General features: G+C 43.6%; 1 protein-coding gene and 1 pseudogene across 5 annotated transcripts in view; both read left to right on the top strand.

Annotated features, from left to right (window-relative positions):
- The window catches only part of DHX57 (DExH-box helicase 57), an 81169-nt gene that overhangs the window by 49497 nt on the left and 8050 nt on the right, over positions 1-23622 (top strand). For 3 of the 5 annotated variants that reach the window (XM_032176937.2, XM_058428692.1, XM_058428693.1), the window contains 8 exons: positions 473-646; positions 1111-1311; positions 4549-4825; positions 8664-8759; positions 8848-8931; positions 12368-12502; positions 14140-14214; positions 22287-22421. In XM_032176937.2, the coding sequence (XP_032032828.1) occupies positions 473-646; positions 1111-1311; positions 4549-4825; positions 8664-8759; positions 8848-8931; positions 12368-12502; positions 14140-14214; positions 22287-22421 (1177 nt within the window). Of the gene's footprint in view, positions 1-472; positions 647-1110; positions 1312-4548; positions 4826-8663; positions 8760-8847; positions 8932-11837; positions 12169-12367; positions 12503-14139; positions 14215-22286; positions 22422-23622 lie in introns of those variants that run through there. The other 2 variants (XM_032176938.2, XM_058428694.1) reach the window with 2 other exon arrangements.
- LOC116483165 (argininosuccinate synthase-like) lies at positions 16701-18339 on the top strand (annotated as a pseudogene).

Below are 23622 nucleotides of genomic sequence, written 5' to 3' on the forward strand. Positions count from 1 at the left end.
ATTAATTTTATTTTATTTATTTTATCTTTTGAGACAGAGTCTCGCTATTGTCGCCCAAGCTGAAGTGCAATGGCAGGATCTCAGCTCACTGCAACCTCTGCCTCCTGGGCTCAAGTGATTCACCTGCCTCAGCCTCCCGAGTAACTGGGATTACAGGTGCCCACCAACACGCCTGGCTGATTTTTGTATTTTTAGTAGAGACGAGGTTTCACCATGTTGGCTAGGCTGATCTCAAACTCCTGACGTCGGGTGATCCACCCACCTCAGCCTTCCAAAGTGCTGGGATTACAGGTGTGAGCCACCGTACCCGGCCAAAACTTTACTATGTAGAAGAGCTGGGCTCTGAGGACAGGTTATGGAGAAGTTGCCAATATCTGAAGTCATGTTGTTGGTTTTAGTAGAAATTCACCCACTGTAATCTAGTTTCACTGCTATGTACTAGAATACTTCATGTGCTTTTATTTCCTTCCAGATGTGTTATTCACCCACTTCATTCATCTTTATCCAGTGAAGAGCAGCAGGCTGTGTTTGTAAAACCTCCTGTAGGAGTAACTAAGATTATAATTTCCACCAACATTGCTGAGACATCCATAACCATCGATGATGTTGTCTATGTCATCGATTCTGGGAAAATGAAAGAAAAGAGGTATTCCGTCTTGTGATGTAAGAGAGGGGCTAAAAATGCTTCATTTAGGGAGACACAGTTGTTAATGGCTAATGCTATTAAGCTACATGGATTACTGTATGAAAAAGTACTTTATGAAAACTGTACGTGGATGTGTGAGTGATTCTGTAGCCAAGACCATGGACCTTAACGTCAAATGGGGATGAAAAGTAATGAATTGCTTTTTCCCTCTTTTTGTCATGTAATTTTATATGTGCTTGTATGAAAAAGTGTTGAATAAAGAAACTGTGTAGTTTGGGAAACTCTGCACTTGATGCCACTTAAATTAGCACTAGCTACTCCTACCAGGGACTCAACTATCCCAGAATATACAGGGCACTGTGTCCCTCTACAGGAGGAAGCTGGTTCATCTATTCATCATCCCAAGCAGTCCTGGCCACGTTTTTATAAAATGACTCGATTTTATATTTTCTTTTTCTTTATAGATATGATGCCAGCAAAGGGATGGAAAGTCTAGAGGACACCTTTGTATCTCAAGCTAATGCTCTACAAAGGAAAGGCCGAGCAGGCCGTGTTGCATCTGGGGTCTGCTTCCATTTATTCACTAGCCATCACTACAATCACCAGCTTTTAAAGCAACAGCTACCAGAAATACAAAGAGTGCCATTGGAACAGCTGTGTCTAAGGTGACATCTGGTTTTTGTGTTTTGCTTCCAAAAGGTCTAAATATTTCTCACTCTATTAAGTTCCATGTTTTCCTTTTACTTCTAGAAGATATTTGGCTAAGAATGACCACCAATAATCGCATTTATTTGCGAAGAAAGAGATCCTTAGTGTTGACTTTACCATTCCTTTTGAATTTCTGCACATAAAGATCTCTTAAATTGTAGAGCATGGCCCTAAAATAGAGCTTAAGAATACATATGTAGGGCCGAGCGTGGAGGCTCACGCTTGTAATCCCAGCACTTTGGGAGGCCGAGGCGGGTGGATCAGCTGAGGTCAGGAGTTCGAGACCAGCCTGGCCAACATGGCAAAACTCCATCTCTGCTAAAAATACAAAAATTAGCTGGGTGTGGTAGCACACACCTGTAATCCCAGCTACTTGGGAGGCTGAGGAAGGAGAATCTCTTGAACCCAGGAGGCAGAGGTTGCAGTGAGCTGAGATCATGACATTGCACTCCAGCTTGGGTGACAGAGTGAGACGCCATCTCAAAAAAAAAATAAAATAAAATAAAATTTGAATATTAAAAAAATAATAATACATTTGTAGGCCTGGTGTGGTGGCTCACACCTGTAATCCCAGCACTTTGGGAAGCCAGCGTGTGAGGATCACTTGAACCCAGGAGCTTGAGACCACCCTGGGCAACATGCCAAAACCCCATCTCTACAAAAAATATAAAACTTAGCTGAGCATGGGGGCACGCACCTGTGGTCCTATAGCTATTTGGGAGACTGAGATGAGAGGATCACTTGAGCCCAGAGTTTGATCCTGCAGTAAGCCATGCACCACTGCCCACCAGCCTCTGAGACAGAGTGAGGCCCCATTTCAAAAATAAATGAATAAAATGGGCTGGGTGCCAAGGCTCAGGCCTGTAATCCCAGCACTTTGGGAGGCTGAGGCGGGCAGATCATTTGAGGTCAGGAGTTCGAGACCAGCCTGGCCAACAAGGTGAAGCCCCATCTCTAATAAAAATACAAAAAAAAATTAGCTGGGCGTGGTGGTGCGTGCCTGTAATCTCAGCTACTGGGGGAGGCTGAGGCAGGAGAATCACTTGAACCCAAGAGACAGAGGTTGCAGTGAGCTGAGATCGTGCCACTGCACTCCAGCCTGGGCAGCAGAGCTAGACTCCATCTCAAAAAATAAAAAATAAATAAATGAATAAAATAAAAATGAAATTTAAGTAAGTGGATTACTGTCAATTCATGTCTTAAAGTGAACTACATTAAGTGAGAAAAGGCTAGGTACCAAAAATATACATGTTAATAAAAATGTAAAATTGTATGTATATAGATTGGCAACTTAAAAAGGAGCTGTATGTGAAGTAAATAAAATTTTATGTGTGTTGCACTTTTCTCTAAGTTGCTGATATTCATAATTTGTTTTTTTTTAAATGAGAACTCTTTTTCCGAATGAAGTTCATAATTTAAAACACTAGTTTTTGAAGAGCTATTATGAGGCAGGACACAATGCAGATTAATTTTATAAACAATGACTGCAGCTTTAGGCTGGGTGTGGTGGCTCATGCCTGTAATCCTGGCACTTTGGGAGGCTGGGGCAGGCAGATCACCTGAGGTCAGGAGTTTGAGACCAGCCTGGCCAACATGGTGAAACCCCATCTCTCATAAAAAAATATAAAATTAGCCAGGTATAGTGGCGCACGCCTGTAATCCCAATTTCTTAGGAGGCTGAAGCAGGAGAATCACTTGAACCCAGGAGGTGGAGGTTGCAGTGAGCCAAGATCATACCATTGCACTCCAGCCTGATCAATAAGAGTGAAACTCTGTCCCAAAAATAAAAATAAAAATAAATAAATAATGACTGCAAAATAAATAATGACTGCAACTTCAGATGTGAGAAGGAATAAGTGGATCATTTAAACCTTTTTCATAAATACCTTTAATTGTATAGCAGTCAGAACTATCTAAGCTAATCATGTCCAGTTTTTATTATGGTAAGAATACTTAATATTAGATCTACCCTCTTAGCAAATGTTTAATTTTACAACACAGTACCGTTAACTATAGGCATAATGTTGTACAGAAGAGCTCTCGAACTTAACTCATTTTGCGAAACTGAAACTTTATACCTATTGGACAGCAACTCTCCATTTTCCCCTCATGTCCAGCCCCTGGCAACCATTCTACTCTCCACTTCTGTAAGTTTGACTATTTTAGATACCTCATACAAGTAGAACCATCCAGCATTTGTCTTTTTGTGACTGGCTTATTTCACTTAACATAGTGTCCCCAAGGTTTCATCCATACTGTTGCACATTGCAGAATTTCTTTGTTTTTTAAGCCTGAATGGTATTCCACTGTATGTATATATATACTGCACTTTCTTTATCCACTCATCTGTCAATTGACATTTAGGTTGTTTCCACATCTTGGATATTCTGAATAATATTACAGTGAACACAGGAGTGCAAGTATCTCTGCTCTGCAAGATTTTTTTTTTTTTTGGAAACAGAGTCTTGCTCGGTCACCCAGGCTAGAGTGCAGTGGCGCAATCTTGGCTCACTGCAACCTCCACCTCCGGGTTCAAGTGATTCTCCTGCCTCAGCCTCCCAAGTAGCTGGGATTACACGTGTACATCACCATGCCTGGCTAGTTTTTGTATTTTTAGTAGAGACGGGGTTTCACCATGTTGGCCAGGCTGGTCTCGAACTCCTGACCTCAAATGATCCACCTACCTCAGCCTCCCAAAGTGCTGGGATTACAGGCGTGAGCCACTGCACCTGGCCTCTCTACAAGATTCTGACTTCAATTCTTTTGGATGTATACTTAGAAGTGGGGTTGCTGGATCATATGGTAGTTCTATTTTTAATTTTTTGAGGAATCTCTATCCTGTTTTTCATAGTGGCTGCATCATTTTACATTCCCACAAACATTGTGCAGGGTTCCAAGTTCTCCACATCCTTGCCAACACTTACTATCTTTTGTCATGAACTCTATTTCATAATTCGATCCCACTGTTACGGAAAGAAGCATTTTGAAAGTTTGTAGAGAGAATTTTATTCTGAATATGAATAAGTTTCAGAATCTGAACGTGTTTTTGTGGTTTATTGGTAGAAGTAGAAAACATGAGATTTTAAAAATTTTTACTTAAACTTGTAAATTATTATCACTCACAAAAGAAATTATTCCTCTGTGTCATCCCACCAGAAATAAAATTGACAAATATTATTTTGTTTCCTTTTCAGAATTAAAATTTTAGAGATGTTTAGTGCTCATAATCTCCAGTCTGTGTTTTCTCGGCTCATTGAACCTCCACACAACGATTCTCTTCGTGCCTCAAAAATACGATTACGAGACTTAGGAGCATTAACCCCAGATGAAAAATTGACCCCTCTTGGGTATCATTTGGCCTCTCTGCCCGTGGATGTGAGAATTGGCAAACTAATGTTGTTTGGGTCTATCTTCCGCTGTTTGGATCCTGCTCTCACCATTGCTGCCAGTTTGGCTTTTAAGTCTCCATTTGTAAGTAAACAACATTCATCTAAACTGGAGTCTCTAAGAGGACCATAGGTCTCTAAGGAGACCATGGGGGAATCAAGGGCATGTGAGCCCCCTAAAAATATGCTTGTGTGTTAGATGTGAATTTTTTAGGGCACATCTGCATGGGATGGAGAAGGTCACAAATAAATTTCTGAAAAGACAAAAACAAATAAAACAAACAAAAAGATTTTTTAGGGAACAATGTCATCCAATCCTCAAAGAGATCCACCCTCCAAATAAAGACTGAGAACTAGAGATATAACTTATTAAAAGTAATCCAGGCCAGGTGCGGTGGCTTATGCCTGTAATCCCATCACTTTGGGTGGCTGAGGCGGGCAGATCATTTGAGGTCAGGAGTTCGAGACCAGCTTGGCCAACATGGTGAAACCCTGTCTCTATTAAAAATACAAAAAATTAACCAGGTGTGGTGATGCGCACATGTAGTCCCAGCTACTTGGGAGACTGATGCAGGAGAATCGCTTGAACCCGGGAGGAGGAGGTTGCACTGAGCCAAGATCGCGCCACTGCATTCCAGCCTGGTGACAGAGAAAGACTCCGTCTAAAAAAAAGAACAACTGATATTAATTCTTCTTTAGGGTCGGGCGCGGTGGCTCACGCCTGTAATCCCAGCACTTTGGGAGGCTGAGGCAGGTGGATCACCTGAGGTCGGGAGTTTGAGACCAGCCTGACAAACATGGAGAAACCCCGTCTCTATTAAAAATACAAAATTAGCCGGGCATGCTGGTACATGCCTGTAATCTCAGCTACTCAGGAGGCTGAGGCAGGAGAATCGCTTGAACCTGGGAGGCGGAGGTTGCAATGAGCCAGTCGCGCCATTGCACTCCAGCCTGGGCAACAAGAGCAAAATTCCGTCTCAAAAAAAAACAAAATTATCATTAAATGTTTAGTAGAATTCAGTGGTATAAAGCCACCTGGGCCGGGGGTGGTAGAGTGAGAGGGTTGGTGGGTAGTTGTTTTATTATTAATTCAATCTCTTCATTAGTTCTAGGACTCTTCAGATTGTCTATTTCTTTTTGAGTCAGTTGTTTTGAGTCAGTTGTGATAGTTTATGTTTTTCTAGGAATTTTATTTTCTCTAACTTATCTAATTTATTGGCATATAATTTTTCATAATGTCCCTTTATAATCCTTTTTATTTCTGTAAGGCTAGTAATAATGTCCCTTTTTCTGATTCTAGTAACTTGAGCTTTCCCTCTCTTTTTCTTGGTCAGTCTAGCTAAAGATTTGTCAATTTTCTTTGTCTTTTCAGAGAATCAACTTTTGGTTTTATTTTTTGTTTTTGAGATGGGGTCTCGCTCTGTTGCCCAGGCTGGAGTGCAGGGGCGCAATCTCGGCTCGCTGCAACCTCTGCCTTCCAGGTTCAAGCAATTCTCCTGCCTCAGCCTCCCGAGTAGCTGGGATTACAGGCACGTGCCACCACACCCAGCTAATTTTTGTATTTTTATAGAGACGGGGTTTCACCATGTTGGTCAGGCTGATCTCTAACTCCTGACCTCGTGATCTGCCTGCCTCAGCCTTCCAAAGTGCTGGGATTGCAGGTGTGAGCCACCGTGCCTGGTGGTTTTATTAATTTTTTTCAGTTGTTTTTCTGTTCTTTATTTCATTACTGTCTGCTCTTTATTCTTTCCTTCCTTCTGTTTACTTAAGGCTTAGGTGGCTCTTCTTTTTCTAGTGTCTTAAAGTAGAAGTTTAGATTATTGTTTTGAGATCTTTCTTTTTTATGTAAGCATGTACAGCTCTCAGTTTTTCTCTAAGGACTATTTTAGCTGCATCCCATACATTTTGGTTTTCCTTTTCATTCATCTCAAAGTATTTTCTGATTTTCCTTTTTATTCTCCTGTGACTCTTTGATTATTTAGGCATGGGTTGTTTAATTTCTATATATTTGTGAGTTTGCAATTTTTTTTCATTATTTCTAATTTCAGTCTATTGTGGACAGAGAACATATTTGTATTATTTCAATCCTCTTTAAAAAGTATTGAGCTTTGTTTTATGGTCAAGCATATGGTCTATCCTGGAGGGTGTTCCACGTATACTTGAGAAGAAAGGATTTTCTGCTGTTGGGTGGAGTGTCAGTCTGCCTGTTTTTTTTTTTTCTTCATTAAAAAAATCTTTTTTACTGGTCCTTTCATGATAAGCAATCTGCCTTTATTTTTATCATGGCTTATTTTATATAGTTAGGAGAATAAATGGATGTATTCATTTTCTTCAGTTTTAATGTTATATATCATCGAATTATAAACTCACAGATCTGCAAAAATATCTTAGTCCAGCTCCCTGACTTAATAACAAATTATAAACCAGCTGGTCCAGTGGTAGTGAGTTATCTCAATTGGTTGTTGAGACTTGACTACTCTTTAAAAAAGGAAATGATAAAACCAAGGACCAGAAGAGGTGACATAACTTGCTGGGGGTACACAGTATCAACCTTGTGAACAGGACTTCCATTGCCTTTTCCTAAATCATCTAAACCAACCTCTCACTGACCATTTTCTTTTACTGGAATAAAGAAAGACTCATTAGAAATGTTGATGTCTGGTGTGAGGTTCCATGGTGTAATGGTGAGCACTCTGGACTCTGAATCCAGAAATGCTGACGTCTGCCTTCGTTTAGTGATCTGGAGAAAAAAAGAGAGAGAAAAGAAATGTTGATGTCATCCATGGCCAAAACTGAGCACTTGTCCTTTGCTGGACTCTGTAAACATAATATTAATCTCCCACGTGCAGTCCTTTTCCCACTGGCCTGTCTAAAAAGGAAGGAATTTTACTTTCAAGTAGAAACTAAAATTTTATTGCTGTTGTATTAGTTATAAGATTATTTAAATATACAAAAATTAGAGAGAAGCACTATGGTTGGTTTAGAATGAATTTCAGTGGTGTTGCAACTAGGGCATTGGTTTAGATTGCCATGAGAAACTACTGCAGCTCATGCTGATATCTTTAGAGCCTGAGAAGGCAGAGAAATATCATCGGATTAATGAATTGGTATGTGTAAAGCGGTGAAATTTAACTTCCTTGCTGATTTTACACATTTGTAGGGAAAAGGAAGACCTGTAAACATTTGTAATAAAATAAGAGGATTCTTCCCAGTGTAGATTTTCAAGTAAAACAATAAATAAGAGTAAAACACTAGTTATGGGTATAGAAGCAAGGGAGACTCAAACGTAGAAGACGAATAAGAATCTGTAAAATAACACAGATAACAGAATGTTAGGTTTTAGATATAGCTTTAGAATGAGTGGCTCTTTGATGACTCTTGCCACTTGGAACTAAAAGACCCAGAAGAGCTTATTTTGGGTGGGCAGGCAGACTGACAGAGCAAAGACTGTGAGCTTGCCATTTACCATCATAATTGCCTTTAATTCGCTGACCCACTAATTACACTTTTTCCACACAAAATCCTTTCCCAAGGTATCTGGCTTTAGCAATAGGAAAATGCCATTTGAAACCTCAGATAAAAACTATCCTGTAGGACCTGGTGTGGTGGCTCATGCCTATAATGCCAGCACTTTGGTAGGCCGGGGTGGGCCAATTGCCTGAGCCCAGGAGTTCAAGACCAGCCTGCACAACATGGTGAGACTCCGTCTCTACCGAAAATTTTAAAAAATTAGCTGGCATGATGGGGCACACCTGTAGTCCCAGCTACCAGGGAGGCTGAGGCAGGAGGATTGCTTAAGCCTGGGAGATAAAGGTTGCAGTGGGCTATGATCACACCACTCCAGCCTGGGCAACAGAACAAGACCCTGTCTTTGGAAAAAAAAAAAAAGTGTTCTTTAAATCTGATTTTCCTCTCTGCTTTAGGTATCTCCCTGGGATAAAAAAGAAGAAGCTAACCAGAAAAAGCTGGAATTTGCATTCGCAAACAGTGATTATCTGGCCCTTCTACGAGCGTATAAGGTAAGTATATAACCTAATAGCTTAGTTTTATTACCAGTGTTGGCACTAAAGACTGAGTAAGTTCAGTTTGATTTTCTCCAAAATTTAGGGATGGCAGCTAAGTACAAAAGAAGGCATGCGTGCAAGTTATAATTACTGCAGACAAAACTTCTTGTCTGGAAGAGTTCTGCAGGTGAGTTGTGTCTGTGGCTTTTTCTTCATTTTGTATTAGAGTAGCTCACCAGAGGGTGCTGTAACTTTGTCTCATGTGTCCTGTCTTAACATTGCAAATGTTATTTCTGGAATATGTTTGGCTTTACCAGCCGTGTAAAATGGACTCCTGCACTGTGGCATCAGGCTTTCTGTGCTGAACCTTTCCACTGACCTCCTTTTCTGTGGTGAATTTTTGTTTACTTATGTGGAGGATAGGGTGGAACATAGGCAGTAAGATTGCTGCTTACTGGAAGTCCGTTTTTTCAGTAATTACACCAGGGATTCTTTTTCATTTGTTTGTCTGTTTTTTTGAGATAGAGTCTCATTCTGTCTCCCAGGCTGGAATGCAGTGGCGCAATCTCGGCTCACTGCAACCTCCGCCTCCCGGGGTCAAGCGATTCTCCTGCCTCAGGCACCTGAGTACCTGGGGCTACAGGCACATGCCACCATGCCCATCTAATTTTTTTGTATTTTTAGTAGAGATGGAGTTTCACCATGCTGGCCGGGCTGCTCTCGAACTCCTGACCTCATGATCCACCCGCCTTGGCCACCCAAAGTGCTGGGATTACAGGTGTGAGAAACCACGCCGGGCTACACCAGGCATTCTTAACCTGAATCCCTAAGCCCCTGAAATTGTATACAAAATTGTATGCTTATACATATGTGCATTATTCTGGAGAGACGACCATAGCTTTCATCAGCTTTTCAGAGAGGTCCATGGCCATCTCTAATCCCCTTACCCTCTCCCCAAAACCAAAAAACTAATACTGAACCAGATTTTGTTAATTTTTCTTAACATCTATCAGAACCTACTAAGTGAATATAATGAGTATACAAGAAAATGTTTAGCCGGGTGTGGTGGCTCATACCTATAATCCCAGCACTTTGGGAGGCTGAGGATTGCTTCAGCGCAGGAGCTTGAGACCATCCTGGGAAACGTGGCAAAACCCCATCTCTACAAAAAATACAAAAATCAGCCAGACCTAGTGACATGGGCCTGTAATCCCATCTACTCCAGAGGCTGAGGTGGGAGGATCACTTGAGCCTGGGAGGTCAAGACTGCAGTGAGCCATGAATGCCCTACTGTACTCCAGCCTAGGCCAACAGAGGGAGATCCTGTCTAAAAAAATAAAAATAAAAAATGTTTATCTTCTGTATAATGTAGACAGGGCTTCTGTCTCCTGTTGCAACAGTGTTTTAGGTGCCCTTTCAAAGTGATATGAGGCCAGGGCCTATGGCTCATGTCTGTAATCCCAGCACTTTGGAAGGCCGAGGGAGGCAGATCACTTGAGGCCAGGAGTTCAAGACAAGCCTGGCCAACATAGCAAAACTCCATCTCTATTAAAAATACAAAAAATTAGCTGGGCATGGTAGCTCATGCCTGTAATCCCAGCTACTCGGGAGGCTGAGGCATGAGAATCGTTTGAACCCAGGAGATGAAGGTTTCAGTGAGTTGAGATTGTGCCATTGCACTCCAGTCTGGGCAACAGAGGGAGACTTTGTCTCAATAAATAAATAAATAAATTCCAAAGTGGTATGAGAAGCCAAACTGTGATGGCACACATCTTTGCAAAGCATGTTTTACTCAAAGATTTTGGGGCCCTGCACAGTGGCTCATGCCTATAATCCTAGCACTTTGGGAAGCCAAGGCAGGCAGAACCTTTGAGCCCAGGAGTTCGAGACCACCCTGGGCAACATGGCGAAACCCCGTCTCTACAAAAAATATAAAAATTAGGCCGGGCGCGGTGGCTCACGCTTGTAATCCCAGCACTTTGGGAGGCCGAGGCGGGCGGATCACGAGGTCAGGAGATCGAGACCATCCTGGCTAACACGGTGAAACCCCGTCTCTACTAAAAATACAAAAAATTAGCCGGGTGTGGTGGCGGGCGCCTGTGGTCCCAGCTGCCGGGAGGCTGAGGCAGGAGAATGGCATGAACCCGGGCGGCGGAGCTTGCAGTGAGCCGAGATTGCACCACTGCACTCCAGCCTGGGTGACAGAGCGAGACTCCGTCTCAAAAAAATAATAATAATAAATAAATAAAAATAAAAAAATAAAATAAATAAAAATTAGCCAGGCGTGATGGTGCACGCCTGTGGTCCCAGCTACTTGGGAGGCTGAGAATCACTAATCAAAGGCGGCGGGGGGGCGGTGTTTATACGTACAGGGCAATAAGAAATATTTTCTCAAGTCATTAAGATGCTTAAATATAAGATGAGGATATTTCTTTTAAATTATATTTCCTACTAAATTTATTTATTTTTTTCATTAGGATATGTGTAGATTTTGCTGTGACTTATGAGGTCCATCAAACAAGAGCATCTTTTCACTAAACTCCAGCTTAGATTGTAGGATTGTTTTTATTAAGATTTCAATTAAAACTTTGTCGTGAAATAGAAACTGTGGTATATTTAACTCCTAATTATATTCTAGTTATCCATGTGTACTTGAGACATTCCAAGAAAATACTTAAACTATCATTGAGAGACAGGGTAGTGTTGCTTAGCTTTCAGTTCCTTGAATGATTATTATTTCCTTCTCTTTGTCTGATGTGCAGCCTATGTGAGAACAGTAGCCACAAGAGAAAGAAGTTTGTGCTTTCTTTCTCACATTTGTGCTCAGCCACTAAAAGGAGCCAGGACCATCCTGGCTAACACGGTGAAACCCCGTCTCTACTAAAAATACAAAAAATTAGCCAGGCGTGGTGGCGGGCGCCTGTAGTCCCAGCTACTTGGGAGGCTGAGGTGGGAGAATGGCGTGAACCCGGGAGGCGGAGCTTGCAGTGAGCCGAGATCGTGCCACTACACTCCAGCCTGGGCGACAATGAGACTCCGTCTCAAAAAAAAAACAAAAAATCTCGAACCACTTAATGATGTCCCTATTCGTAGGAAAAGATATGAGCCAGCAAGACCATAATGAAGGAGAGAAAGGAAACATTCTGCTGAGTTCCACCGAGAGCACGAACCACTCTAGGCCTGAGTAAGGAACTGAGAGGACAGGAGCAGAAATGCAAGTAGGAAAAGCTAGATAGTAGACAGTGCCGCAGCACTTGGAGTTGGAATTCCAGTCAAAACAAACTGCATTTTTTGCTGTCCTGAGAATTTCGTGGAAAATCAGGCCTACCCAAAATCCAGTGAAAGTGTTTAAAATTGTAATCTAGAGTTAAATAAATGATCCTTGGATTTACTGAATTTTTGCATTTCTGCATAACTGTTTCACTTTGTCTGCCAGTTTGTGTAAGTGAAAGCTGCTTCTTGGAAATGACCAAACAAGATCCTCTTCATACCTGAGTAATGAATCCACTTGACCCTCATTGCTATCCCCTGAAATAATGCATTTTTGTAGTCACTCATTTTTGTAAGACTTAACACTTTGTTATGCTGATGCCCTTGCTTAAAGGTTTTTCCACTTCTTTCAGGAAATGGCCAGCCTCAAACGACAATTCACGGAACTGTTATCGGATATAGGGTTTGCAAGGGAAGGGCTCAGAGCAAGGGAAATTGAGAAAAGGGCCCAAGGAGGAGATGGTGTCTTAGATGCCACAGGAGAAGAGGTAAAGACTGTGGAGTTGGTTCTTATTTCTCTTTAGTTAGCACCTAAATACAATCTTAACCTGGGAACACTTGTAGACATTCTTCTTCACTTAAGCCTATGAGCAGTGGGTTAATGGCATTCTTGATTTTCTACTTTGCACAAATAAATATCAGCTGACCTGGCACAGTGGCTTGTGCCTATAATCCCAACACTTTGGGAGGCTGAGGCAGGTGGATTGCTTGAGCTCAGGAGTTTGAGACCAGCTAGAGCAACATGGTGAAACCCCTCATCTCTATACAAAAAAATTAGCCAGGCATGGTGGTGTACCACCTGTTGTCCCAGCTATGTGGGATGGTGAGGTGGGAGAATGATCTGAGCCTAGGAAGCAGAGGTTGCAGTGGGCTAAGATTGAGACACTATACTCTAGCCTGGGCAACAGAGCCAGACCCTGTCTCAAAAAAAAAAAAAAAAAGTATAAAAAAAAATGTTTTAAGTGTCAGCTAACACTCATAAGAATAGAGGGGGCGGGGCATGGTGGCTTATGCCTGTAATCCCAGCACTTTGGAAGGCCAAGGTGGGCAAATCACTTGAGGTCAGGAGCTCGAGACTAGCCTGCCCAACATGGAGAAACCCTGTCTCTACTAAAAATACAAAATTATCCAGGCGTGGTAGCACATGCCTGTAATCCCAGCTACTCGGGAGGCTGAGGCAGGAGAATCGCTTGAACCCGGGAGGCGGAGGTTGCGGTGAGCCGAGATCGCGCCATTGCACTCCAGCCTGGGCAGCAAGAGTGAAACTCCATCTCAAAAAAAAAAAAAAAATAGAGGGTTTTCTGCTCATTGTTGCTGTTGTTTTTGGTTTTTAAATTTCATGCTGCTTCTTGATAAACTCATAATAGATAGAATAGACTTCCGGTAGAATTTTCTCAAATCCGGCCAGCATTTTTTCTAACAAAAGACAGTTTTTTCTATAACTGTAGGAAAAGCACTTCTGTAAGATGAACCTGATGCCCCTGTGTTCCGAGTGCAGTTAGCACCTTCCAGAGATTCTGAACATGTCATGAAGCAGGATTTTTTTCTCCATTTATACTTAGGAACACTGGCTTTGTAACTGCTTTGCAAAAGTCTAGAAAGTCATTGTAGGCTCCTTGGAGTGGGTCCAATGTGACTGTGGTCCAGTAGATTTGTTTTTTCACTTAGAAATAATTTTTCTAGCAAAGAGATAGAAATTGGGTGCTCTTTTTTTGCTTTAAGATAGAGATCAAATGTAATAAATTGGTAAATTCTACGGCACAGACAGAAATAGCCATATTAGAGCCAGACACAGTGGCTCACGCCTGTAATCTTAGTACTTTGAGAGGCCGAGGTGGGCAGATCACTTGAGCTCCAGAGTTAGAGACCAGCCTGGCCAACACGGTGAAACCTCGTCTCTACTAAAAATACAAAAATTAACAGGCATAGTGGTGTATGCCTGTAATCCCAGCTACTCGGGAGGCTGAGGCAGGAGAATCGCTTGAACCTGGGAGGTGGAGGTTGCAGTAAGCTGAGATGGCGCCACTGCACTCTGGCCTGGGTGACAGAGCAAGACTCCGTCTCAGAAAGAAAAAAAAAGGAATAGCCATACTACTTGTTAATTAATGCTGTACTTTTCTCATAGGCAAACTCAAATGCTGAGAACCCCAAGCTGATATCAGCAATGCTGTGTGCTGCTTTGTATCCAAATGTAGTGCAGGTAACAAAACATTTTTCCTAGAGCCTTCCATTTTTTGTTTGATTTGTAGCCAAGTGAAGTAAGTTAAGATGTGCATATTAATCATCTTAAAGAGATATATATACACATGTGTGCACACACACACACCCTTTTAAACTTAGTATACATTTTTGGCCAGGCGCGGTGGCTCACGCCTGTAATCCCAGCACTTTGGGAGGCCAAGGCGGGCAGATCACGAGGTCAGGAGATCGAGACCATCCTGGCTAACATGGTGAAACCCCATCTCTACTAAAAATACAAAAAAAGTTAGCCGGGCATAGTGGCGGGCGCCTGTAGTCCCAGCTACTCGGGAGGCTGACGCAGGAGAATGGCGTGAACCCGGGAGGCAGAGCTTGCAGTGAGCCAAGATCGCGCCACTGCACTCCAGCCTGGGTGACAGAGGGAGACTCCGTCTCAAAAAAAAAAAAACTTAGTATACATTTTCAATCCTTCAGTTCCCAAAATCTGTTTGGATATATTATTCAATAACACATTTATTGTATAAAATTTTTAATCCTTCTGACATATGATATTCCAAAAATTAAAATAGACATAAATGTCAGTCGGCCAACCTATATATAACTAACTTTCTATGTTAGTTGGAAACTTGACTCAACTACAGTTTATCTTACACTCTCTACTCTGGACTAAAAGTAAATAGCCAGGCATGGTGGCTCACGCCTGTAATCCCAACACTTTGGGAGGCCGAGGTGGGCAGATCACGAAGTCAGGAGTTTGAGACCAGCCTGGCTAACATGGTGAAACCCCGTATCTACTAAAAATACAAAAATTGGCTGGGTGTGGTGGTGCATGCCTGTAATCCCAGCTACTCAGGAGGCTGAGGCAGGAGAATTGCTTGAACTCAGGAGGCAGAGGTTGCAGTAAGCCAAGACCATGCCACTGTACCCCAGCCTGGGCCACAGACTGAGACTCTGTCTCACAAACAAACAAACAAACAAACAAGTAAACAATAAGGGCGAGGCGCGATGGCTCACGCCTGTAATCCAAACACTTTGGGAGGCCGGGCGGATCGTCTGAGGTCAGGAGTTCGAGGCCAGCCTGACCAATATGGAGAAACCCCATCTGTACTAAAAATACAAAATTAGCCAGGCATGGTGGTGCATGCCTGTAATCCCAGCTACTCAGGAGGCTGAGGCAGGAAAATCGCTTGAACCCGGGAAGCAGAGGTTGCGGTGAGCCGAGATCACGCCATTGCACTCCAGCCTAGGCGACAGGAGCGAAACTCTGTCTCAAATAAAAATAAAAAATCAGTGCTTTGCCATAAGACCACCTGTGGGCCGGGCGCGGTGGCTCACGCTTGTAATCCCAGCACTTTGGGAGGCCGAGGCGGGCGGATCACGAGGTCAGGAGATCGAGACCACGGTGAAACCCCGTCTCTACTAAAAATAGAAAAAAATTAGCTGGGCGTGGTGGCGGGCGCCTGTAGTCCCAGCTACTCGGAGAGGCTGAGGCAGGAGAATGGCGTGAACCCGGGAGGCGGAGCTTGCAGTGAGCCGAGATTGCGCCACTGCACTCCAGCCTGGGCGACAGAGCGAGACCCCGCCTCAAAAAAAAAAAAAAAAAAAAAATCAGTGCTTTGCCATAAGACCACCTGTGGCCAGCCTTCTGGAAACCCTACTGAGTGTGCTCTTGGACTTTTACCTGAGTTGTGATTATCCATCCTTTACAAGGCACGATTTTCCCCCAAAGAGTTTCAATTTGGCAGAATACTGAATCATTTTTCAAAGTCTTAACTTTTTTTATTAAATCCTCAGTTAACATCTGACTGATTTATGGCTCATTTTCTGCTTAGCATTTGTATGCTTTTCAAACCATTTGAAATGTACTTTTAAAAAATTGTTTGTGCTTTGTAGTGTGGTTATGAAAGGGAAAAAAGTCATTTGGATATAGATTTACTGGTTTTGATATTACACTCTAGTAATGTAAGGTCTTACCATTGGTGGAAGCTGGGTGAAGGGTACAAGGAACTCTGTACTATTTTGCCTCTTCCTGTAAGTCTATAATTATTTCAAAATAAAAAGATTATTTAAAAAAGAATGTGGGGGCCACGAGCATTGGCTCATGCCTATAATCCAAGCACTTTGGGAGGCTGAGGTGGGCGGATTGCTTGAGCTCAGGAGTTTGAGACCAGCCTGGGCAACATGGCAAAACCCTGTCTCTAAAAAAAGAAAAAAGAAAAAGAATGTGGGGAAAAATCATTTGGAGACTTAAAATGTAGAAACAAAGAACATAAATGTGGTATAAGAAGTTTTAGGTGACAGTATAGTTTTGAGGCTAAACCAAAAAGGAAAAGGTGATATATCTGACTGTATATCTAAGAACTCGTCAATAAGAAAGACTTGGGCCCTGCTCTATTGCCTGCCATTGCTCCCCAGGCCCCGAGTGGTTCACTGAGCCATGAAGACAGATTCCAGGCATCAGGAATTGCACCTCCAATCCCAGATGCTATGTTCAGCAAAAGCTCCATGGTTCTGGCCTACAGTGGTGGCCTGGACACCTCCTGCATCCTCGTGTGGCTGAAGGAACAAGGCTATGACATCATTGCCTACCTGGCCAACATCGGCCAGAAGGAAGACTTCAAGTAAGCCAAGAAGAAGGCACTGAACCTTGGGTCCAAAAAGGTGTTCATTGAGGATGTCAGCAAGGAGTTTGTGGAGGAGTTCATCTGGCCGGCCATCCAGTCCAGTGCACTGTGTGAGGACTGCTACCTCCTGGGCCCCTCTCTTCCCAGGCCCTGCATCACCCGCAAACAAGTGGAAATTGCTCGGTGGGAGGGGGCCAAGTATGTGTCCCACAGTGCCATGGGAAAGGGGAACGATCAGGTCTGGTTTGAGCTCACCTGCTACTCGCTGGCCCCGCAGATTAAGGTCATTGCTCCTAGGAGGATCCCCGAGTTCCACAACCAGTTCAAGGGCCACAGTGATCTGATGGAATATGCAGAGAAACATGGGATTCCCATCCCAGTCACTCTGAAGCACCCATGGAACATGGACGAGAACCTCATGCACAACAACTATGAGGCTGGAATCTTGGAGAACCCCAAGAACCAAGCACCTTCAGGTCTCTACATGAAGATCCAGGAACCAGCCAAAGCCCCCAACACCCCCAACATTCTCAAGATTGGGTGAAGGCCGGGCGCGGTGGCTCACGCTTGTAATCCTAGCACTGTGGGAGGCCGAGGCGGGTGGATCACGAGGTCAGGAGATCGAGACCACGGTGAAACCCCGTCTCTACTAAAAATACAAAAAATAAGCCGGGCGTGGAGCGCCTGTAGTCCCAGCTACTCGGAGAGGCTGAGGCAGGAGGATGGCGTGAACCCGGGAGGCGGAGCTTGCAGTGAGCCGTGATTGCACCACTGCACTCCAGCCTGGGCGACAGAGCAAGACTCCATCTCAAAAAAAAAAAAAAAAAAAAAAAAAGATTGGGTGAAAAAGGGGTCCCTGTGAAGGTGACCAGCATCAAGGATGGTACCACCCACCAGACCTCCTTGGAGCTCTTCATGTACCTGAATGAAGTCGCAGGCAAGCACAGCATGGGCCATATTGACGTCGTGGAGAATCGCTTCATTGAAATGAAGTCTTGAGGTATCTGCAAGACCCCAGCAGGCACCATCCTTTACCACCCTCACCTAGACATTGAGGAACAGGAAGTGCACAAAATCAAACAAGGCCTGGGCTTGAAATTTGCTGAGTTGGTGTACACCGGTTTCTGGCACAGCCCTCAGTGTGACTTTGCCCACCACTGCATCGCCAAGTCCAAGGAGCGAGTGGAAGGGAAAGTGCAGGTGTCCATCTTCAAGGGCCAGGTGTACATCCTCTGCCAGGAGCCCCCACTGTCTCTCTACAGTGGACAGCAGGTGAGCGTGAACGTGCAGGGCAATGATGAGCCAGCCAGTCAATGCCACAAGTCTCATCAGCATCAATTCCCTCAGGCTGAAAGAATATCATCATCTCCAGAGCAAGGTCACTGCCAAATAGACCCCTGTACAATGGGGAGCTAGGGCCACCTCAGTTTGCAGATTCCCCAAGTACAGGCACTAATTGTTGTGGTAATTTGTAATTGTGACTTGTTCTCCCTGGCTGACAGTGTAGTGGGGCTGCCGGGCCCCAGCTTTGTTTCCTGGTCCCCCTGAAGCCTGCAAAAGTGGTTACCAAAGGGAAGGGTGAGGGGCAGCTACAGTGGGGAGCTATAAAATGACAATTTAAAAAAAAAAAAAAAGAGTAAGGCCAGACACGGTGGCTCACGTCTGTAATCCCTGCACTTTGGGAGGCCGAGGCGGGCAGATCACCTGAGGTCAGGAGTTTGGGACCAGCCTGGCCAACATGGTGAAACCCCATCTCTACTAAAAAATACAAAAATTAGCTGGGCGTGGTGTTGTGTGCCTGTAACCCCAGCTACTTGGGAGGCTGAGGCAGAAGAATAGCTTGAGCCTGGGAGGCGGAGGTTGCAGTGGGCAGAGATCGTGTCATTGCACTCCATCCTGGGCTATAGAACATGACTCCATCTCAAAAAAAAAAAAAAAAAAAAGGAAGACTAAATTAAAGATCTAATAGAACCTAATAGAAAAGTGGGCAAAGGACATGACTGAACAGATAATACATACACAAAAATTATATTCGGTGTTACTAGTAAGAAGAAATGCGAATTAAAACAGTAAAGAAGGCTGGGTGTGGTGCCTCACGCCTGCATTCCCAGCACTTTGGGAGGCCGAGGAGGGCGGATCACAAGGTCAGGAGTTCAAGATCAGCCTGGCCAGTATGGTGAAACCCTGTCTCTACTAAAAATACAAAAAACATTAGCCAGGCATGGTGGCAGGTGCCTGTTGTCCCAACTACTCGGGAGGCTGAGGCAGGAGAATCACTTGAACCTGGGAGGCAGAGGTTGCAGTGAGCTGAGATTGCGCCACTACACTCCAGCCTGGGCAACAGAGCAAGACTCCATCTAAAAAAAAAAAAAAAAAACGGAAAGAAATAGCCTCTTTTTATGTTCTAAATTGGGCTGGGCATAGTGGCTCATGGCACTTTGTAAGGCTGAGGTGAGAAGATCACATGGGGCCAGGAGTTTGAGACCAGCTTGGGCAACAGAGTGAGACCTTGTCTCTACAAAAAAATTTTTTTTAATTAGCCAGGCATGGTGGTACATGCCTGTAGTCCCAGCTACTCAGGAGGCTGAGGTGGGAGGATAACTTGAGCCCGGAAGTTGAGGCTGCAGTGAGCCATGATTGTGCCACTACACTACAGCCGGGGTGACAGAGTGGGACACTGTCTCAAAAAATAATAAATAGGTAAAACCTTTTAAAAATTATAATACTGCCAGACGTGGTGGCATGCACTGGTAATCTCAGTTACTTGGGAGGCTAAGATAGGAGGATCACTTTAGCCGAGGAGTTCAAGGCTACAGTTAGCTATGACTGTGCCCGTAAATAGCCACTGCACTCCAGCCTGGGCAACATAGAGAGACCCTATCCCTAAAATAAAAAATAGGCCAGGTAAGGTGGCTCATACCTACAATCCCAACATTTTGGGAGGCCCAGGTGGGAGGATTGCGTAAGGCCAGGAATTGAAGACCAGCCTGGGCAACATAGCAAGACCCCATCGCTACCAAAAATAGATTAAAAATAAATAAATAAATAGTTGTTTGATAATAATGCAAATAAATAAATAATATAATGCTGGTGCTATCATGAACCCCCCAGAATGAGTACTCTTACTCTGAGTGGGAATATAAGTTTATACCCCCTTTCTAGATAGCAGTTTGTTTGTTTGTTTGTTTGTTTGTTTGTTTGGAGACGGAGTCTGGCTCTGTCGCCCAGGCTGGAGTGCAGTGGCTCGATGTCTGCTCAGTGCAAGCTCTGCCTCCCGGGTTCACGCCATTCTCCTGCCTCAGCCTCCCGAATAGCTGGGACTACAGGCGCCCGCCACCGCGCCCGGCTAATTTTTTTTTCTTTTTGTATTTTTAGTAGAGACAGGGTTTCACTGTGTTAGCCAGGATGGTCTCGATCTCCTGACCTCGTGATCTGCCCGCCTCGGCCTCCCAAAGTGCTGGGATTACAGGCGTGAGCCACCACGCCCAGCCAGATAGCAGTTTTATTCCTAGGGATTTGTTATTAGGAAATAATTGTATATATGCACAAAGATACAGCTAGGAGAATATTCATTTCAGCACTGTTTATAATTGCAGACAATCTAAATTTGAAAAAACAGGGAATTTATTGGTTAAATTATTATAAATTCTTACAACAAGGTCTTATATATCCACCAAAAATTATGTTTTAGGAAAATATGTCACAACATGGAAAAATGTTCTTAATATATTAAGTTTCAAAAAGTAGGCTATAAAAAAAGATTCTATTTTAGTTTCAAGACATGTTTATTTTCAAGACATCATTGAAAATACATCATTTTCAAGCTATTTATGTGTTTATGATTTTCTCTTTTTCTATAAATATAAATATAAATTTGGAAGAGAAGATTAAAATGATATTTACTGGCTGGTCACGGTGTCATGCCTGTAATCCCAGCACTTTGGGAGGCTGAGGTGGGTGGATCACGAGGTCAAGAGATCGAGACCATCCTGACCATGGTAAAACCCCGTCTCTACTAAAAATACAAAAATTAGCTGAGTGTGGTGGCACGCACCTGTAGTCCCAGCTACTCAGGAGGCTGAGGCAGGAGAATCACTTGAACCCAAGAGGCAGAGGTTGCAGTGAGCCCAGATCACACCACTGCACTCCAGCCTGGTGACACAAGAAGACTCCATCTCAAAAAAAAAAAAAGGCAAGACACAGTGGCTCACGCCTGTATTCCCAGCACTTTGGGAGACTGAGACAAGTGGATCACCTGAGGTCGGGAGTTCGAGACCAGCCTGGCCAACATGGAGAAACCACTTCTACACTAAAAATACAAAATTAGCCAGGCGTGGTGGCACATGCCTGTAATCCCAGCTACTTGGGATGCTGAGGCAAGAGAATTGCTTGAACCCAGGAGGCGGAGGTTGCAGTGAGCCGAGATTGCACCGTTGCACTCCAGCCTGGGCAACAAGAGCGAAACTCCATCTCAAAAAAAAGGCCGGGCGCAGCGGCTCACACCTGTAATCCCAGCATTTTGGGAGGCCAAGGCGGGTGGATCACAAGGTCAGGAGATCGAGACCATCCTGGCTAACCCGGTGAAACCCCGTCTCTACTAAAAATACAAAAAATTAGCTGGGTGTGGCGGCAGGCACCTGTAGTCCCAGCTACTTGGGAGGCTGAGGCAGGTGAATGGCGTGAACCTGGGAGGCGGAGCTTTTAGTGAGCCCAGATCGCTTCACTGCACTCCAGCCTGGGCAACAGAGTGAGACTCCGTCTCAAAAAATAAATAAATAAAATTATATTTACTGGTCCAGTCACAGTGGCTCACGCCTGTAATCTCAGCACTTTGGAAGGCCGAGGCAGGCGGATCACTTGAGGTCAGGAGTTCAAGACCAGCCTTGCCAACATGGTGAAACCACATGTCTACTAAAAATACAAAAATTAGCTGGGTGTGGTGGCGCACACCTGTAATCCCAGCTACTTGGGATTACTGAGAAAGGAGAATTGCTTGAACCTGGGAGGCAGAGGTTGCAGTGAGCTGAGATCATACCACTGCACTCTGGCCTGAGAGACAGAGTGAGACTCGGTCTCAAAAAAAAAAAAAAAAAAACAAGAAATGTGTTGGGATTGGGATACTCAGATCTCTGGTCCAGTGTCATCAGCTGGGTCACTGCACCTGATCATCAGTACAGACCCAAAATATCAATATAGTTTTCTCCCACATGGCTGCAATGTGGTATAGTCACCCAGAGCCACTGCACCCATATTCACACTTCTTGGTGGGGAAAAAAAAAAGCATGTGCTTGTTCTGCTTTCAGAAGGAAACAAAATAAGAAAGAAAGGGAAGAAACAGGAAAGCTATTCAAGCAAGACTGAGCAAGACTGGTTTTGTGCTTTTGTGCCAAGAGATACTTTCTATGAGAATATATATATTATATGTCTATTTTTACAAATACTTGTTTAGGTGAAAAGCCCAGAAGGAAAATTTCAGAAGACCAGTACTGGAGCTGTCAGAATGCAACCAAAATCAGCTGAGTTGAAGTTTGTCACCAAGAACGATGGATATGTACATATTCACCCTTCATCAGTGAACTATCAGGTCAGAATGGTGGAGTATACTTAATGTTTACAGGTCGTCCTGGGGTAGGATACACAATTCCTTAAATTCAGCCACACCATGTTCTATCACTTGCTGTCCCCAGCAGTACCACTGACTTAGGGAAGATTGAATAAGAATAAACAGACTGGAAATTGGACTATTTCTGGAAAGACTATTTCCATTTGAAGAAAATTCTACTGAATACCAAAAAGTACTCAAGCCTGCTTTCAGATATAAAATTGTTTCTTTGCAATGGTAATTGAAGTCATGAGCTAATTACATCACTGAATCTGTGCCTTAAAAGGAAATGAATGACCTATTCTTGCATACCACTTCCTCAGCTCTCAGCCTGCTGCTGTGAGGCTTCTGCCCCCACCACTTCACTAAACCCATCAGAAGTAACAAATAACTTCTTAGTTGTCAAAGCCAGTGTCATCCTTTGGTCCTCATCATGCCACCTCTCACATGGTATTTGACATTGCTAATCTCTCTTCCTTTTGAAATTCTCCTTGATGTTATTTTTGCTTCTGAAATATCACTTTCTTCTCTCTCTCTGTTCATCCCCTCTGTCTCCTTTATTAGCTTCTCTTCCTTTGCTCTGAAACAGTGGTTCTATCCTTTGTCCTTATTCTCTCATCATCATGCACTCTTCCTGAACCACCAAAGGCACAACAGCACTTACACATCCCAACTGCCACTTACACACAGACACAGACCCCAAATCTGTCTCTCCAGACCTGCAGTTTTTTTCTGAGCTCTCCTGCTGGAAAACATCAGCTAGAAGTCTTTTAGTCATCTCAAACATAAAAGCTGAAAAATCAAACTCATGATCCCCAATTCACTTTTCTCTTTCTGTGCTGTCTTGGTGGAATGATACCATCAAAATCAGAATGCTGAAGTCACATAGACTCCCACTTCTTTTCTTATGCCAACTCAGTTGGTCACCAGGTCCCAAGAATCCCTCCTTTTTGACATCTCTAAGATTTGCCTTTTATCCCTGCTGCCACTTCCTTAGCTCAAATCCCAAACATCATTTGCCTGAAATTCTATAATAATCTTACATCTGGTGCTTTCTCTCTCCAACCTTCTACTACTCTACTGCTGCCAGAATTACCTTTACAAAACATCAATTTGACTATGTCGAGTCCCTGCTTAAATCTTCATATCCAGAGTGTACCACACACTCTCACATGACTCTTTA

This window comes from Hylobates moloch, unplaced genomic scaffold (assembly GCF_009828535.3).
Source record: "Hylobates moloch isolate HMO894 unplaced genomic scaffold, HMol_V3 SCAFFOLD_15, whole genome shotgun sequence".
In the NCBI taxonomy this organism is placed as follows: domain Eukaryota; kingdom Metazoa; phylum Chordata; class Mammalia; order Primates; family Hylobatidae; genus Hylobates; species Hylobates moloch.